Below are 19,233 nucleotides of genomic sequence, written 5' to 3'. Positions count from 1 at the left end.
TACTGTATCTAAAAAGAAATATTTAATTAGTTTCATTCATTCTGGCGTCATTGTACAGATCAATAAATTTTTTTATTTTTTTTTGATAATACTTACAAGATACTTCATAGATGAGTAGTAGTTTCAATAATACTGGTGTATAATATTCTAATACTTTCAAAAATGATGTAATATAAATAATATGCCTTTCAATGTAGATTTTATTGATGAAATTTTGTTGATATTATTCATTCTGATTCCATATAACAAAATAATATTGTTCAATTGTTCAATATTAAAACAAGCCGATTTCATAAAGAAAAGTACTCTCCATCGAAATCATCCACCTGAGCTACAAATCTTCTCCACCATCTAGAAAAGTACTCTTATCTCTATCATACTTTAAGGAATTTTGCTTTTTTTTTTCTTTTTATATTTAATCTACCTAGAATTTATTTGTATTCGTACTAGAGTTAAGAAAAAGTAAACCTATTTGTAAATATAAAGTACTAATATAAATAAACGTTGAGCTAAAGTTTTTTTAGTGAAAGATGAATTAAGTTTAGATAACTACTCTTATTGACAATATGATAATTGAAATGGATTTTTTAAACTTATAACTAAAAAAAGTAGTCTGTAAATATGAATCAAGTTGGATGTGATAACATCGGTTGAATATTATTTTGTACTGAAAACTTGTTGAAGTGAAAGACTCCATGTAACTCTATTTTAAACGTATTATGTTTGATGTGAGAACTATAGATCTTGACTTTGATTCCATGTGGGATCGAGGGTATATGCTTCTGATAAGTTTCAAACTAAATTGAAATAACTGTTACTTACTTCATTAAACAATGTGGTTCTCCAACTGATAACTATTATTGGAAGTGTAAGATGAATAAATTACACCTAACCGTAATAACCAGTGTTAACTCTCAAAAATAAGTTGTATAATATAGCAAATTTTCCTAAATTATTAAAATGCAAATATTCCTTTAAGTATTAAAAATGATATCTTCTGAATCTCGTCTTCATGAGCATTTAACATTTGTAAATACGGCTTCTTTATAGCAATAATCATGTTTTGCTGGCGATTTAGATACTACTGAAAAGATTATGCCTTCTGACACGAATGAAAAACGATTTGTGAATGTGATATCATTAGTTTTGAATTTTCACGTTTCTCTTGGAGATTGCTATCTTTATTTTCATTTCTTGTTCTAATACATGAGTTTATTAAGTTTTCTAGAGTGATTTCATTGTAATAAGTTTGATTTGATAAACGTTTACATCAGTTTGAAAACTATTAAAAAGACGGAATGGGTGGACACATATCCCATCTCAATAAAACAATTCTCAATGGGTGATCGCCGAGTTATAATTCTTTTTGATCATAGACGTACATATGAATGGTCGAACTCCAACTCTATAGTTTCAATACAAAGTACTCGAGATGATGCTATATTTGATTCCATACATAATCTCTGATGTACACTACTAAGCGATCTCAAACCAGGAAAAATCTCTTGTTGAATACTGACGGTGATGATGACTTTATCTAAAAGGATAATGAAAATTTAACGATTCCAGTTTCATGCCCATATAACGTATTACAAATAAAAAGCTATTCCTCGAATTTAAAATATTACTACAATTATCACAAACGAAGGATCATTTCTCTACTGTTCGTCAACAATAATATTCAATGTTTTTCTATCGCTTTTCTCCCCAATGAATACTTTATTTTTAAGGTAACAGAAATACTACGATGTCCTGTGACTAAATTTCTTGGTCATATGGTTTCATATATAACATTCCTGATATTGATTACTGTGGCTACTTTTCGTTTGGACCGTACAGCAGTCAGTGATGGTGAAGATAATTGGGAAGTTAGATATACAGAAATTTTAAGCTATGACTTCCGAACATCTCATGTGGTCATGACCAAAATTCAAATTATATTACTATTTTGGATACTTGGTAAGTAACTTTTTAATATTATGGTGGTTCAATTTCAACTAAATGTTACCTATCGATAAATGTTATTAAATGTAATATAATTAATTTTGTAAGCATCTGATATTTTTCTCAAAAATACTCCAATAAATTTACAAGTGTTAAAGCTAATTTGTATATAAACTGTTTAGTTCTAAGTATTAAACAGTTCTAACTAACTAAATTACAGAAGGGGTTTTGTGGAGATTTAGTATTTTCATAGTTGAAAGCGTGAGTCAATTGAAGCTAGACCACCATGTAAAACCTGGAATCAGTGGACGGCCGTTTCGTCCTATTGTGGAACTCCTCGGCAGTGCGTATCCACGATCCCGCACTCGCGAGATTCGAACCCAGGACCTATCGGTCTCGCACCAGAGCACTTAACCGATAGACTACTGAGCCGGCATCCAACGGTGTTAATGTCTAACTTCAACCAATCTACGAAGTTCAGCAACCGTTCACCAATTACAGTTTTCAACACTAGGTTGGAGATTAAGATTCAGTCTTCTGAGTTAGTCCGCTGGAGACAATAGACAGAATGTTCTGAATTTAGATTATCTGAAAGTTGGCCTCCTAAATAACACTTGAATGAAGAATAAAAGCTATCTTGAAACATCATTTTTAAATGTTTCTCTCAATCGACTTCTATCAGCTGTCATAAAAACTTCTTTTAAGGTGTTTAAAACTAAACTATGATACATGATTAAAACTCTACTAATTTCCTATTGAATCTTGAGTACAAGTTGTTGTATAGTCTAAATAACCAAAATGATCTAGATATATGACCTTAAAAGCAGGATAATTTACAAATAATAATCTTTTATCAATCAACTAAAAGTATCATATGTAAACAAAGAAAAAAAAATTAAAAACTCATAGTTCAATGAACAGTATAGAGCTTATGATTTAAGGTAATATCAATGCAATCCACATAAGATACATATATACTTACAAAAATAAAAACTGATCAATTACAGTTTGAAACAACAATGACAAAATACAAGCAAACAATATCAAGTGAATTTTAGTAGTATATTTCATTTCAAAGGTTCAATATTTCTAAATTTTAATGAAAAAAAAATTCATTTTTTTAAAATATTCATTTACCTAACAATTCATGAAGTCAAAACATTCTTTTCTTTTCTCTTCTATTTTCTTTTTCTTTTCTTTTCTCGTCTCTTTTCTTTTCTTTTTCTTCCATTTTCTTTATCCTCTTTTCTCTTTATTCTTCTCTTTTCTTTTTTCTTTTTTCTTTTCTTTTTTTAAATAAATTAAATATTGACTAATTTATCATAATGAATTAATCTAAATTAAACCAAGTCAAAAATAGGTTATATTAAATAATTATTTATAACTTTCATAAATTAAAATTACCCATAATGAAATGATAACACTTGAATGATACATTTTTAGCACATTTTTTAAAAAAAATTAAAAAAAAATTTAACCATTTTTTCAAATTTATTTAATAATTATTCAGTAATATAATAAAAATAAAATAAAATTTTTTTTTCATTTTTATATTCATTAAATCAATTAATGACCTGGTATTATTTTATTTTTATTTTATGCATTAAACTAACAAACTAATTTTTATCCATCATAAAATATTGAATTTCTTTTTTCTAAAAAAAAAAGAAAAAAATTTTTTTCCCAATACAAAGAATCCATTTATATGGATTAAATTATTGCCTAGAAACAAAATGTTAATCCATTTTAAAATTGGATGTTAATGGGAATTCATCATTTTAAAATTAATTCAAAACATAAACTGATAAAAGATAATAATAATAATAATAATAGGGGACCATTGGTAAGAAATCGGGTAACATTGAAAAATGGTTTCCTTTCTCACATTGGAAATTTTCAGCTTGTATACACTGATGATTTTACATGAAATCAGATTCATAATGTTCAAGTCTTGTGATAAGTACAGTGTAGGTAGATTTCAATGTTGTGTTTTTTTTTAAGTTGATCAACCTTAGTAGGCCACTTGATTGATTTTTATTATAATTATACTTGAATCATACCTGACATAGCAGACAATTTACGTATATTAGGGATGAGTTTGAATTGAAGTTTAATTAATGACTAAATGATCAGTCGACTGAGAATCAGGTCATATAAATAAATAACTTACGGATCACGTCTCTGATTAATTAAATTCTGTATTAATTGATATTGGTTGATATAATTTGAAAAGGGAAGCATGTCAACATATAGTGTTATTGAGATCATGAATCGATCAATGTTAGATTACAGCTGAAAACCTGGGCGTTCTACTCTAATATAGGATTTCTCAGCAGTGCGAATCCACTATCCTGGACGCGCGACATTACCACCATTGAGTGCCTCTTCAGTGGTCTAGAAGATAACTGTTAGCTCGCGAGACCGTGGGTTCTGGTTTGTAGTCTTGCTTGCAAGATCGTGGGTGCGTAGTGCTGAGGAGTCTCATACTGAGACGAAACAACCATCCAGTGTTTCCACGTTTTAAGCTGTAGTCTAACATAGATCTGTTCATGATCTCAATGAAACTCGACAACCTCCACAACCTTATATTGATAATATATACTTTGTCAGAACTTATTTATTTAAAAATGCTAAATTTTTTATTCATTCATTTTTATATAGAGTTAAAAGGTGTGTGGTGTTTAATCTAAGTAATTTCATCTAACCACCACTGGACTTTACAAAGTGGTTGATGTTGTGAATTAGTTGTCGTATTTATAATACGGCAACTGATGATCTTTGGTTGTTTACTGGATATTCTTGATGGTAAATGTATTGAAAATCATAAAAAGGTGCATTATGAAGCATACATTATTGTACACTGAATTATCCTCTCTTGTTATTTTCTGAACCATAGTTTGTAACCTCTGAGTCTAATATTGTTTATCCCATTTGAAATAATATGTTTGTGGGGGATTTTTTCCCTATTTATTAGTTTACAGGAATTAAAACAGAACCTAGACTAATTGCATGGAATGTTACCTTTTTATTTCTTTTGGTCTATTATTATTATTAGCTTTATTCATTATTATATTTCTGGTACAATATAGAATTCTCAGCACAAAGTATCTCAACAAGCTTCCGTTTCTTACTTCTTCGTCCTTCCTGACGATAAATATTGAGTGATCGCCAGTTAGAAGTTAGCAGCCCAGTCAATCGACATCTGGATAATGTACATTCTTCTCGCTGCATATTGCCAGCAACCACGATATCTTTGATTAGGCCTTCTGTAACCTTTACAGCGAAAGGTCTTACACTTTTCAGAAACGCACCTGAATAGGTTGTGCGATTAATAGGCATAATGATGTATTAAAACAAACGAAATTAGATAACTTGTTGAAATATCTAGATGACAGAAACAGGTAGCCCAGATGTTTAAACAGGCTGCCAAAGGACACTTGATTTAACATCAGTTAAAACAATAAACTCTTCATATTGTTAAGTCACACTTTGCGTATCTGTTAGAAACTAATTAGCAATTGAAATCATACGAAAATTGTGTGTACAGTATATAACATCATTTATTTTATCGTAGCGAGTTAGGATATCTTTAACCACGTAATATTCCTAAGATTGAAATAATTAAATGGTAGCAAGTAGTAAATTACTCTACTTGTTCAGGTATTTGTATTGTTCTGTGTCATTCTAGGCATAAACGTGTCATGAAAACTCTGATAATAAGCTTTGTATGACTACCTGTATTCATTCACTTATCACCTAACCAAGACAAGTACATTTGTTTAATAGATAACTCAAGTGCTCAATGAATTAAATCAATGGTTTACAGTAGTTTAGTTTAATCTGTTATGAAGTCATAAACTGTTGCTTTAAAGAACTCTGATAACAAGTTGATGTAACTAAAATATCTAAAGCACATGGTGAACATTTAATGATAGGTCAGGAAAAGTTAAATAATCGCACTCTACCTCTGATTCCACATGATAGCTGAGATACAAGTATAGCCAGTCTTTTGTGAGTACTTGCTCCCAAATGCCCTGGTACGGCCGAGAGTGGGGAGAGTCCGCTCTCCCTCTCCATATGCTCTCACATGACCAGCGAATATATAGCCTCTGACAGGGAAGTCCTACTCACTGCCTTCTCGTGGCATTACTGTTGTTTACGAAATTGAGAGAACGAAAAGCGAATGTCTGGCGCTTTAACCGGGTTGGTGGACACAATGAGTCCTCCTAGGGATTCGAAAAACCCTGATTCCAAACCAATGGTGCACATGGGTTCCAGTATCCTGAGGGAACAAATGGCGTACGAATCAATCATTGATCACCGGCTACCATGGGACTGCATCTCCTCACGATGCTTCACTGCCTTGTGGACTAGACCTTCAGGTCAAAGGCTCCGGGTGTGGCCCCCTAAGAAAACCACCTGCTTCAGTCTGGGCACCTGGGCATTATCACAGCCCTCACACAAATTAAATGAGATTTGTGAGGCGCATATGTATCTCGTGCTTCCTTGTACCAATATTTATGTGTGTAAATAAATAAATAAAAATAAATTGTGAGTACTTTAATTAATCACTTAGCTAATGTCAATTCCAGCATATTTACACTTGAGTCAGTCCAACAACCGATATATGATCATGAACCTAAAGTATAGTTATTCACTTGTAGCGATGTAACATTTTGTCTGGTCACAGTCTCTGTCTGAAAAGGTGTGCTTATCAAGAGTGCGAACATGTATTAGTGGCTCAGTTTGTAATTTCTCTTAAATGTCTGTAATAGTCTCTTAAATTGAAAGAAAGTTGTTTTAGAGTCTAAAACCTGAGAGCACAATAGGACGAAACAGCCGTCTAGTGTTTTCAATTTTTCCATGGTGATCTAGCTTCAATTGACTCATGATCTCAACTGTTAAAATTACTATAATATCCACAAGGACCCCTACTGATATTAATCTTTGTAATTGTTAATATTCATTTCTGATTTATATAAAATAATCCGGAATTTTATTTTGTTTTAACCGATCATAGGTCAACTTTGTATGGAATGTAAACAAGTTTATCATTATGGACTACGTTATTTTTTCCGTAGTTATTATAATTTTATGGACTGGGTATCTATTGCCTTGTATTTGGCTTCATATTCATTAAGAATTATTGTAGACTTTAAAGTTCAAGCATCAATGAGACAATATCAAGATGTACTTAAAGTGGCTCAATCAATTCTATTGAATACTACATGTTCCACTTCAAAATTTTGTTCCGGTACTGAAGAGACAACTCATCAGAATTATGTGAATTATCGAAATAAAATATTAATTCCAGAATCTGCGTATTGGCTAAGAGGATGTAAGTTATTGTATTATTTTATCAATAAATTCATTTTATTGTGCAGCTAATTATCAAAACTACCAAAAGAACTGTAGTCGTATTCAATAACTAATCTATTCCACTTACGTTTTCCACTCAGCGTTACTGTTATAATTGAGCGAAAACCTCTAATCATAAGTCAGCTAATTAATTCATGTATGCGTCCACTGTTAACCCATCATTATTGTTACAGATATTACTTAGTCGAAATATACATTGCCAGTTGACTCGTTATCGTTCAGTTGGCAATGACTTTTGTCAGAAGGAGGTTTTGTGGAGATTTTAGCAATTTTATAGTTGAAATCATAATTCAATCGAAGCTAGACCGCCACGGAAAACCTGGAAGCACTGGACGGCCGTTTCGTCCTAATGTGGAACTCCTCAGTAGTGCGCATTAACGATCCTGCCTCGCGAGATCCGAACCTAGAACCTGTCAATCTCGCACGCAAGCGCTTAACCTCAAGAACCACTGAACCGGCATCCAACGATGTTAACTTCTAACCTCAACCAATCCACGAAATTGAGCAACTGTCCACCGCTGAGGAGTCCCACAATAGGACGAAACAGCCGTCTAGTGCTTTCAGGTTTTCCATGGGGGTCTAGCTCCGATTGACCCATGATTTCAAGTATAAGATGACTTTTATGTTTTAATATCAAGCTATATATATAGCTGTGATAAATGACTATTTAAAAAGAAATATTTCTTCATTCAACCACCAGTCTTATTGGCTGAATAGTTATATTTAATTGATCGAAAGAATTGGGTCTTGTAGTTACATATTTATTTAGAATGTTGAGTTTTCTACTGTTTTTTTAACAATGTGCTCACTAGTAAGGAATTGTGATAAATGTAGTTTTATTTCTATTTTTTAAAGAAAGTTATTTTTAGTAATATGTTAGAAGTAAACTAAGATTAAAGTGATTAATAAAAAATTATGTTACGTAACCATATTTCTATTCTTCTCTAAATTTGTTTAACTACTTATAAGTAACTAGTGTATTCATTAAAATATTTTGTTGAATTAGTGATCAGTCGAATAGTTCAGAACCATCAAGTTTCCCTCTCAACTTTCCACACTTGGAACACAATGTTGGCATTCATTGGTTCATATGTCTAATCTTAATTAATTGCCTATACTGTACAACCATCAAGCATTTCATAATAGCACTTGTATTTGAAGTTTAGAGAATCATATCACAAAACTTTATTTAAGTAGTGATATTTATATTTAGGATACATTTAGGTTAACACTTAAGCTGTAGAGTTAAAAGAAAGATGTTTAATATATAAAGCAGTGATAGTGTTTGATTTGAATCAATCTATGATTAAACGTAGAAACAGTATATGTTTACTTGTTTAATATAATAATATTTTTTTTAAATAGTAACCAATTTTAAGTTTATAACCAGAGTCTATAGCATTTGAGTTCAGTTTTATAATCAGGAAAATAACCTATTACTATAGGGATAACAGTGATTTTAGGTCTCAAGTCTAAAGAAGATACATTTCCAGCAGTTTTAGATTCATGCGAGCATTCAAGTCCACGGTTAATATTGATAAAAAGAATGGAAACGATGGTGCAACAAACAACACTTCGGTTTATTTCTGTGCTTTTCTGTTAAGGTTCATCAGAGTTCCTTTTCTGACAGTCTATTATCTTTTGTACTTAAACGTAGGTCGTCTTTGGTGGGCTCCAGATGACCCAGAGTATATCTCTGATTGTCTATTTGCTTTGGGTAATGTTTTATCATTTTCAAGAATTAGTTATCTGATGCCAGCATGGGAATTACTTGGTCCCCTTCAAATATCTCTGGCTCGTATGGTATCGGATATCATACGATTCATGGCTCTCTTTACTGTGGTAAGTGATTTTTTATTTGCTTAGGATGATAGTTTAGTTTTTAAGTACCCATGTTTTAAAATTCAAGCACATATCGATCCTTTATATATCTATTTGTCATACATATACTTTAGACGCTTGTATGATTAGCAAACGAACACTGACGAAAGTAAAGCAACTCCGTGAAACGGACAACATTATTTTCACTGAAGGGATTTTCGTAATATAGTAAAGTCTGTGGGAAATCCAGTTAATTAGTTGAAATCCACTCATAATTACTTTTTACTTAATTCAGCTAATACAGTGACGTTCATGTTGACCATATTGTACAGAATTCGATCAAAAATTATGGGCCATTAACGTAACATTCTGAAACGAACAAAGCAGTGTTTGGATTCAGGACCTTTATTTATCTGTATATAACACAGGGATGATTAGTTCATTTTCTACATGGTATCATTGACAGTCATGGTAAATAGGTATACAGATTAAACACAAAGTTTCAGATATCTTTTGAACAAAATAATCGAAGAGTTTGGAATCAACATAACTAAAATCAATTAGTAGTTGACAAAAGTGTCAACTTTCCTAAAACTCAAAAAAACTTACTGGTTTGCAAACGTGTGTGAATGAAAGATAATGATGGTCGTAAGACACGTACTTTTTCTCTAAGCACACAAATTACAACAATTAGTGTGAATTTAAATACACAGTTCTTGGAAATCTGTTCACTTTGAACATCATATCATAAACTAAAAAAAGCTGAAGATACACCGAAAACCAGAGAGCGTAGAACATTTTTTCTTCCTTGTTTGTAATTATTTTACAATGTACTCTTGTGATGTCACAAAAGATCAAATGAAAGATAGTTTAAATGAACTTATTAGAAATCTTGGAAGAAATCCGTGATATATGAGCTTAATCAAGTTCAGAATCAGACGATTATCCACCTATGTAATTGAATGAAAGTCGTATCATATCTAGAATTGACCAAAGTTAAAAACAGAGACTACTGGATCCCCGCTTAACGTTCACTACAAGACCAAATGTTTATAATGCTCAATTATATGTAAGATTGTTTTTACACATTTTTGAATAATTTCAAAAGTTGGTGAATCTATGATTTGTTAACTGATGTTAGTCTATGATGAAAATTATTGTCAAATGTTTATATGAATTAATTGATTTTAATTTATTTCAGATGGTTATTGCATTTGTCGTTGGTTTAACTAATCTCTATTGGTACTTTGCCAATATTATTGTATCCGTTGATGCTCAAGGACAATTAATTCGTTATGCTAGTGGAATACCATCATTTAAAAGGTGAGTAATCTTTTTCATTCTGTTTAGTTTTTTAGAACTTGATCAGAGTTTCAATGATGAAAGCTTTCCCTCATATATATATATATATATATATATATATATATCCGCTGTGAAATTATCAATCATCATAGGAAATCGATAATTTCTACTCTCATCCTTATTACTAAAATTGATGTAATAGAATAATAAGTTATCTTTTAGCAAAAATGATTTACTCTAATTATCGACTGAATTTTGTGAACCGAATATAAAGATTTGAATATCGATGGGGATTTAATATAATCCTAAATAATTATGGTTACCAGTACATGGAACGTTTAATCTGTCTATCATACTCCATGACATCCATCACTTAGGTATACCTATAACAAATCTTTATTACCATAAAAAACAAATTAATAATAACCCTGGTCAAAATTATTATCACTAAACACGTTTATGATGTCTTATTAGAAATAGAAAACTGATTACTATTAAAAACATGAAGTTCAGTGAAGGGATCTCTTTACATCTTGTACAGCATGATAATAAATTCGTTGAAAAGAGGTTCTTTCGCTGAACTTTGTGGTTTTAATGTTTAAATGAAAATTATCTGTCACCTGATTAATAGTTGAGTCTTTTGTTTTAACTAATAGAATATAGAGTCAGAATTCTTTTTAATAAATAGTTAATTATTGCTCTAACCTTTTTTTCATTTGCTAAGAAAGCAAAACTTTATTTTTAAACTTAGATTAATTTTGATTTGTTTATTTATTCTCTAAAGAAGTGACTCACATTGAGTAATGAAACATCAGAAAATTTAATTAATTTTACTCATTGGGTTGTTACATTTTATATAGTTGAGATCATGAATCAATTGAAGCTATGGAAAAACAGAAAGCATTGGACGGCCGTTTCATCCTATTGTGGGACTCCTCAGCAGTGCGCATCCACCATCCCGCACTCGCGAGATTCGAACCCAGGACCTATCAGTCTCGCGCATGAGTGCTTAAACACTAGACCACTGAGCCGACCGGCATCCAACGGTGTTAATGTCTAACTTCAACCAATCCACGAAATTGAGCAACCATTCACCAGTGTCTTCAGTGAGTTGATATCTCTCAACAGACCTGGTGGTCTAGCTTCAATTGACTTATGATTTCAACTATATAAAATTACTAAAAATCTCCACAAAACCCCTTTCTTATATTAAAAATATATTAATTTATTTAAAGTACCATTTTACCTATAAATAGTAAAACTTACTCATCATAAGTGAATTCTTTTCTTCTTTTTTTCGAGGGGAGGGGGTTGAGATTATTGATTAGATCAAATAAAAATTTTTCATTTTAAAATTAATTCTCTCTAAGGAAAATCTTTAACGTAATCAAAATTTATTTCTTATCAGTAGTAAGCAAATTATGTTGAAATTTTTTTTCTCTTTAAATTAAGAAAATCTATAAAATTTTTATCTCACAAATGTAAAATTCTAGAATAATATTCCTTCTATTTTGATCAATGTCTTTTTTTATTAATTTAAGTAATGAAAACAAACAACCATTTTGTTTTCAAGATTATAACTAAACACGATACATTGAAATGTTGTATAGTAACAATAATAGTAATAATAATAATAGTAATAGTATTAATGATAGTAATGGTATTATTAATAGTAATAATAATAATAAAACAGATTAGACTAATAGCATGAACAAATATCGACATTGATGTTATTTAACATATGGATTAAAAATGTATAATTTCTGTTTTACCATTTATAGTTGTACACATAGTAACAAATGATATGATACAAATGTTTAATTTTCTCCCTCTCCCCCCTCTCTCTCTCGTAAATTTTATTATTTTTTTGGTGAGAGGGATTAATTATTTAAAATTATTATATAATAATCTTTTTATTTTTATCAAAATAAATTTCATTAAATTAAAATTTATTATCGATATTATTGATGCATTTTTATTATCATTAAATGAAATGAAAATAATAATAATAATGATGAATTATAAGTACCAGCTGTGTTCCATATTACTCTGTTAATTGTTAAATCTCAAATCAAATTGGATTGTATTATGTGTATAGATGAAATATGTTTTACATAGTGTATTTATTTCTCTTAAACGTGATGACAGTCAAAATAATAATAATAGTAATAATTATAGCTAATATAAATCAGGGAATGTATTACGATAAAAATAATAATGCAATAACTATAACATTATTATGTAATTTTCAACTGAAAAGTGTTAAACATCTTTATAAATAGTTGAAATCACGAGTCAATTGAAGCTAGACTACCATGAAAAACCTGGAAGCACTGGACGGCCGTTTCTCCACAAACAACCCACTTATCATATGCTCACTAGTGACTGACTCCATGAAGTATTTCCTGGAGTTCTAATGAGAATCAGTAACAAGTGGAGTTCAATCAGTTCTGTTGTGAGATATCAACTCACTGAAGACAATGGTGAATGGTTGCTCAATTTCGTGGATTGGTTGAAGTTAGACATTAACACCGTTGGATGCCGGTCAGCTCAGTGGTCTATCGATTAAGTGCTGTGGCGCGAGACTGATAGGTCCTGGGTTCGGATCTCGCAAGACGGGATCGTGAATGCGTACTGCTGATGAGTCCCATAATAGGACGAAACGGCCGTCGAGTGCTTCCAGCTTTTCGATGGTGGTCTAGCTTCAATTGACTCATGATTCCAACTATATATATAAAATTACTAAAATCTCCACAAGCAACCCATCTTTAGAAATTCTAAGCAATCAACTTAATCTGATGAATATTTATGACAAATTATATCAAAAGAATGATAGTGCTTATTTGTCTATATACCTACTTATATTTTGTATATTGGCCTATATAAGATGGGTTATGTTGTGAATTTTATGTCCGGCTTTAACACGTGAATTGTCCACCAATCGAAATACGGCTTTCCTAATTTTAACACTGTACCAAATCAATGACGTTCAACTGGTATGAGTACTCTAGCGTCTTTATTGGTCCCTTGTCAGCCTAGCCCTTCCCATTGAGTCCAGAACACCAATTACAGCTTCTGCTATGTGAATCTATGCGAATCATTTATTTCAGGCATACTCTGTTTATATACCAAACAGACAGACCGCATACACCATAAAATAGAAAATAATATTTGTACAAGATCAAGCCAAATGTGGCTGTGAACGTGGGAAACAGTAATCAATAAACTGAGTATAATTTAGGAACAGTAAATCGTATAATAATAATTCATAGCTTATAATAAGATGAATATAGATATACACAATCTAGTTACTCAATCGTTAAACCATATAAATATATAGAGAATAATAGTCCATTAATAGGTCCCGGAAGTTATCCGTACTTACTTCTTCATTAGGATATAACAGATTATGCTTAATTTTGTCTCAGTGCATATGTTATTGATTCAATCATTGTTTATTTGTCATTCATGTTCGAATGTTTGAATTATCGTTATCTGAAATATTAATCTTACTCGACTTTTTATTCATTTTTGTTGGAAGAAGATATACGAAGTAAGTAGTTAATGTAATTACCCATCTAAATGTTTAAGAGAATGTTATCCTCATAAAAGCATTGGTAATAAATTTCTATAGACTTTGTCAAAAAACACTGGAATCCATTTAACATCAAATAAACTTAACTACATTATCGAGTAACCTTATATAGTATGCAAATTTAAATGATGACTAATTGTTCTAGACAAATTATTTACATTCACTTGGTATTGTTTGCTTGAAACTTCTGTTGACGTTTAGGGCCGCAATTGATCGGTCACTTATTGGCATATGTGCATACTGTGCATATTGCCTTGATATTGCATTAAGTCACAATCATAATAAGCAAGCATCAATAGTGGCTAACAGTGGAATCCAGGACGTGAGTCTCATCCTTTTCGGGACTCGTCAGCTGGATGTGCCCGCCTCCCAGAGTTGATGTTCACTACAGGACTTGAACCCAGTACCGTTTGCTTCAAATGCCATCACCCTATTGCACAATCAAATGGCTATCAAGGCTCAGTAGTTCAGCGGATAACGTGATGGAGTTTGAAGCGAACGGTACTGGGTTCGAGTTCCAAAGTCAAGTCCAAAATAGGACAAAATGTGCGTTCTGAATTCCACTGCTACTCATCATTTATCTTTCTTCATAAACTATTTTACAAATAAGAAACTTATAAATGTTTTTGGTTGTTGTTTTTATTCAAATGATCAAGGAAATAGGTGATTAAGAAAAAAACTGATATAAATCTTATTTAAAAGTTGTCATTCTAATACAATCAAAAACAAAGTACTTTTATTTTTAAACACAAAAATAATTAGTATAATTTATTATAAACTTGTTTACATATTCGTCACAATGTAACCGGAAAATTCCATAAATACTGAATGCTACATGACTTTAAAAAAAAAGTTGTTATTTAGAAAGAAATATGGCGAGACTGTAATTTACGGACGAGCCAATCAGAAGCGTTTGAGGGATTTCAAGGTCACGGTGCCAATTTCAGTACATGATGTTCATGTGCGATCGGTTCCCAAAGAATTTTAGAGAAGACTTGACAATTAAACGGCTACAACAAATGAGACTACTAAGAAGTTCCTGTATTGTAATTGTGGGTATTAAATGACTTGTAGACCTTGTGCAGACTACCGTGATTTTGTCCTTCGATGTAATATATGTTGAACCTTTATTGCTCGATCCAGATTGAGACTAAGGCATATTATAATAATTGCCGCAAACTGTATAATAAAAGCGTCAGTAACATTGGTTGCAATGATCGCAGATGTTACTGAAGCTCCGGCTGTTCAGTAGTATGAGTATTATAGGGAAATATCTATAATAAAAATGATAAACTTACACAACCGTAGTACACACAAACAATATTGAAGCTATGTGGTCGAGGCTGAGAGGGTTTTTGTGACCTTATCATGGTTCCAGAGACCAAATATTATGGAGCCATATGGATGAGTTCCTCTACCTTATGCATTACGATTTTGGAACCTTTGAACCTTTTTCTAACCTTGACAAGTTTTTGGACCATATAAAAGAAGTGTATCTACTTTGATTATTTGGTTTTGTATAATATATTTTTACTCTATGCTAACTGTTTGCTGATTAGCTAACATTTCTCATTTCACTTAAGATTCGTTCAAAGGTCGTCCATAACTTATAGTCTCGCCAGAAATACTCTGACGTTAGATTCCATACTACTTGAAAGAATGAAAAATCCTTATTTCTTTAAGTAGTAACTAGCATTATCACTACCAATTGATAAAAATAATATAAACAGCAGTGCCTTCACTATATTCCATAACATATACCCAGTTCATAAATAATCATTCATCGAGTTACAGACTGTAAAGTAGCTTGTAACAAATGCTTAAACAAGTTACATAATAAACAGTAGGATTTCACCACTTATATTCAATATCTATTATACAAGAATAGTAATGGTGAGTAAATGACGATATCATCATCATCATTCTGTGGTTAAATTCTTTGTCTGCCAACAAATTATGCTTAGTTGCTCTTTATTGAATGGTGCTGCGTTGATTGTTTTGTACATTTAATTAGATTGTTCATTTAGTCTTTTACTTAGTCGATATAAAAATTTTTGAACTTACAACATGCCTATTAACTAATTTGTCAAAGCTTAATTTGAGGTATTGTTTATTTTATTCATTATATAAATTTAGTACGGGTGCTACATTTCACACATTATACTGGGCTTTATTTGGACAATCATCAACTAATGTAACAACTATTGATGAAAATCTAGCCAGTATGTATCCTGGTCATGAATATTTGGCAGTAGACAGTAGTCCATATATAGTTAACAGTCTTGGTAGTATTTTATATGCAATATATAATGCTTGTATGATTATCATTTTATTGAATATGTTGATCGCTATGATGAGTAAATCATTTGATGAGATACAGGTAATTAAAATTTTCTTAATTAAATGTCATTAATAAATGTTTAGTCTATTTATTTATATATTAGTATTATTATCCAGATTACTGTGAATTACGATGCGGTCAAAGCTACATTTTATAAATACTGTACTGAATCATTCTCGTTCATTTAAATGATCTTAGCATTTGGTGGTGTGGTGTTCTCTGAGCTTGATAGTTTAATTACGCAATTTTCGTTTCTTTTCTGAAGAAAATCATCAACTGGTTCTGGAAATGAAAGTGAACTTCTTTAAAACTATGACACTGGTGCTAATGCAGTTAATCCTGATGATCTTGTTTGTGATCAGCTATCTTCTCAGACTTCGTTAGCTTTATGTAAAGATTATTTTTAGGTTTCACTATATCCCGTCCTATTTCAATTGGACATCTTGTTAGGTTGACCTATTGTTATGTGACTAATCTTGACAGGAAAAGATAATTATTTGAGTCCATTCCAGAAAACGTAACCCTACTCACATCGTTTATCTGAGATACAAATCTTCTTCAGCATTTGTAGCTTTGTTCAACTCTTTGAGTGAATCTGCTGAGTGAACCTTGCTGATTAGTGTTGATTCTCATGCAACGTAAATCCATGACTTTCTACTAACCGTCTACGACTACCTAATATCAATAACGTTACTAAAAGCATTAATATTATTTGATTACAGCTGACCTTTAGGACAAGAATGACAGTTACCATCAGAAATTGTAATAAGTGAATAAACTTTCTAAATTTTTACAATATCTATTGTGTCACTAAAAGTGTATTACATTTCAAACAGTCTCACAATATTTCAATAAACATCCAAAATATTCAATGGTTAAAGTATATGAAATAGTAAAAAGAAATCTTGATTAACTTTGTTTTCTAATACTGGAAGTAATAAACAAATTTTTTAAGGATGTCAATCGTGATTTTGTATAAACAGTTGATTCTTAAATTAAGAGACTGTTAACTACATTAAAATTTAAAAACACGAAGTTCAGCGAAGGGATCTCTTTTCAACGAATTTATTATCAAGCTGTACAGTCGTATGTATATGAAAAACTTTTTTTGTTAAATTACTTATTTTCTGTATCCATAAAAGATATACTTCCGCATCTGGTCGCCTCCATGTACATCTACCAGTTCACCTGCTCTCGTGGAGCAAGGTACATTGGCCTTAGCCAGCGCTCAGATACGGGAACATATCCCAGTTTGCTTCTACAAGGGTGAAAGGAAAGTAGTTAGGAGTTCTATACTTGAACACCTATCGACTGTAATCATTCTACGGATCCACAGTTTGGTTTTAAGGTTGTTTATACGATTCATTCAAATCTACCTAGGTTTCTTCATATAGAACTCTTAAAAATAGCCGAAGCTCTTACCATTATTATTATTAATAATGGCTTTGTTCAATATTATAATCTGGTACAATATAGAATTCTCAGAACGAGTTATTTCAACAATTTTTTTTCAAAAAAAGAACAGGAAAGAAATGAAAAAAAGGTTTAAGAAACTGAGTCTATACGAATTATCAAATTTGAGACATGCTTAAGAATACAGGTTATTTACTAGGTCAACTCTAACAGCCAGTTCGTCACAAAGTATATTTGCTAGGCAAAGTATTACAGAACTTTCATAGATTTGCTCGCGTGCATGGATTTCAATGTATTTATGTTTCATTCTACCAGAAGATATACAAGGAGAAATATATGAATGAAGTAGATGGTTAGTATCTGATGCGATAGCAACATTCATGGGATCGTGGATGCACACTGCTGAGGAGTTCTACAATAGAACGTCCAGTAGCTTCCAGGTTTTCCTTGATGGTCTAGCTTCAATTGACTCATGCTTTCAACTATGAAAATCATTTTAGTAATTTTTTTTTTAATTTTTATCATTTTCGTTTTTGTTTTTATTCATTTAAATAGGGTGACCGTTTAGAAGAATGGAAATTTGCAAGAGCAAGTTTATGGTTAGTATATATTGATCAAGAAGGTGTATTACCAGTTCCATTAAATTTATTACCATCACGTGAAGCAATATCATCATTATTATCAAGATTTTATAATATAATCCAATGGAAAAAACCACAAATTTATACAAAACATCATTGTGATTTACAAAAAAACGATAATGCTCTTATATTTAGTCAAACTACACCAACTAAATATCATACAGTCAATTCACAATTAAATCAAAATATTCGTAAAACTCATACAACTACAACTGTAAGTACTTTATTAGATACAAATTCTATACATTCAAATGAATGGACATCTGATGGATCAGATAGTGAAAATGAAACTGAAAAGGTTCTTAACGATTATAAAGTAAGCTTACAATTATAATCAGAATGGGTTTTGTGGAGATTATAGTAATTTCCTAGAGTTGAGATCGTGAGTCAATTGAAGCTAGACCATCATCGAAAATCTGGAAGCACTGGACGACCGTTTCGTCCTAGTATGGGACTCATCAGCAGTGCTCATCTACGATCCCGCTCTCACGAGATTCAAACCCGGGACATACCAGTCTCGAGCCAGAGCACTTAATCGACAGACCACTGATCTGGTCGGCATCCAACGGTGTTAATGTTCAACTTCAACCAATCCACGAAATTGAGCAACCATTTCACCAATGTCATCAGTGAGTTGATATCTCCCTACAGACCTGGTTGAACTCCACTTGTCACTGCTTCTCACTAGAACTCCAGGAAATACTCCATGGAGCCAGTCACTAGTGAGCACATGATCATTATCAGAAGGGGTTTTGTGGAGATTTTAGTAATTTTATAGAGTTGAGATCATGAGTCAG

The 19,233-nt window shown here is 31.5% G+C and overlaps 1 protein-coding gene across 1 annotated transcript in view; it reads left to right on the top strand.

The window, feature by feature from the left end:
* Smp_163160 (putative transient receptor potential channel) overlaps positions 1–19,233 on the top strand; it is a gene marked incomplete at both ends in the record, with an annotated part of 80,177 nt that overhangs the window by 51,826 nt on the left and 9,118 nt on the right. Inside the window, 6 exons of the mRNA XM_018790157.1 lie at positions 1,731–1,959; positions 6,965–7,282; positions 8,981–9,165; positions 10,346–10,467; positions 16,178–16,421; positions 18,351–18,650. Of these exons, the coding sequence (XP_018655528.1) occupies positions 1,731–1,959; positions 6,965–7,282; positions 8,981–9,165; positions 10,346–10,467; positions 16,178–16,421; positions 18,351–18,650 (1,398 nt within the window). The remainder of the gene's footprint in view (positions 1–1,730; positions 1,960–6,964; positions 7,283–8,980; positions 9,166–10,345; positions 10,468–16,177; positions 16,422–18,350; positions 18,651–19,233) is intronic.

The sequence above is a fragment of the Schistosoma mansoni genome, chromosome W (genome assembly GCF_000237925.1).
Source record: "Schistosoma mansoni strain Puerto Rico chromosome W, complete genome".
NCBI lineage: Eukaryota > Metazoa > Platyhelminthes > Trematoda > Strigeidida > Schistosomatidae > Schistosoma > Schistosoma mansoni.
The sequence above is the reverse complement of the archived record's forward strand: the minus strand, read 5'-3'. Positions and strand labels throughout refer to the sequence as shown.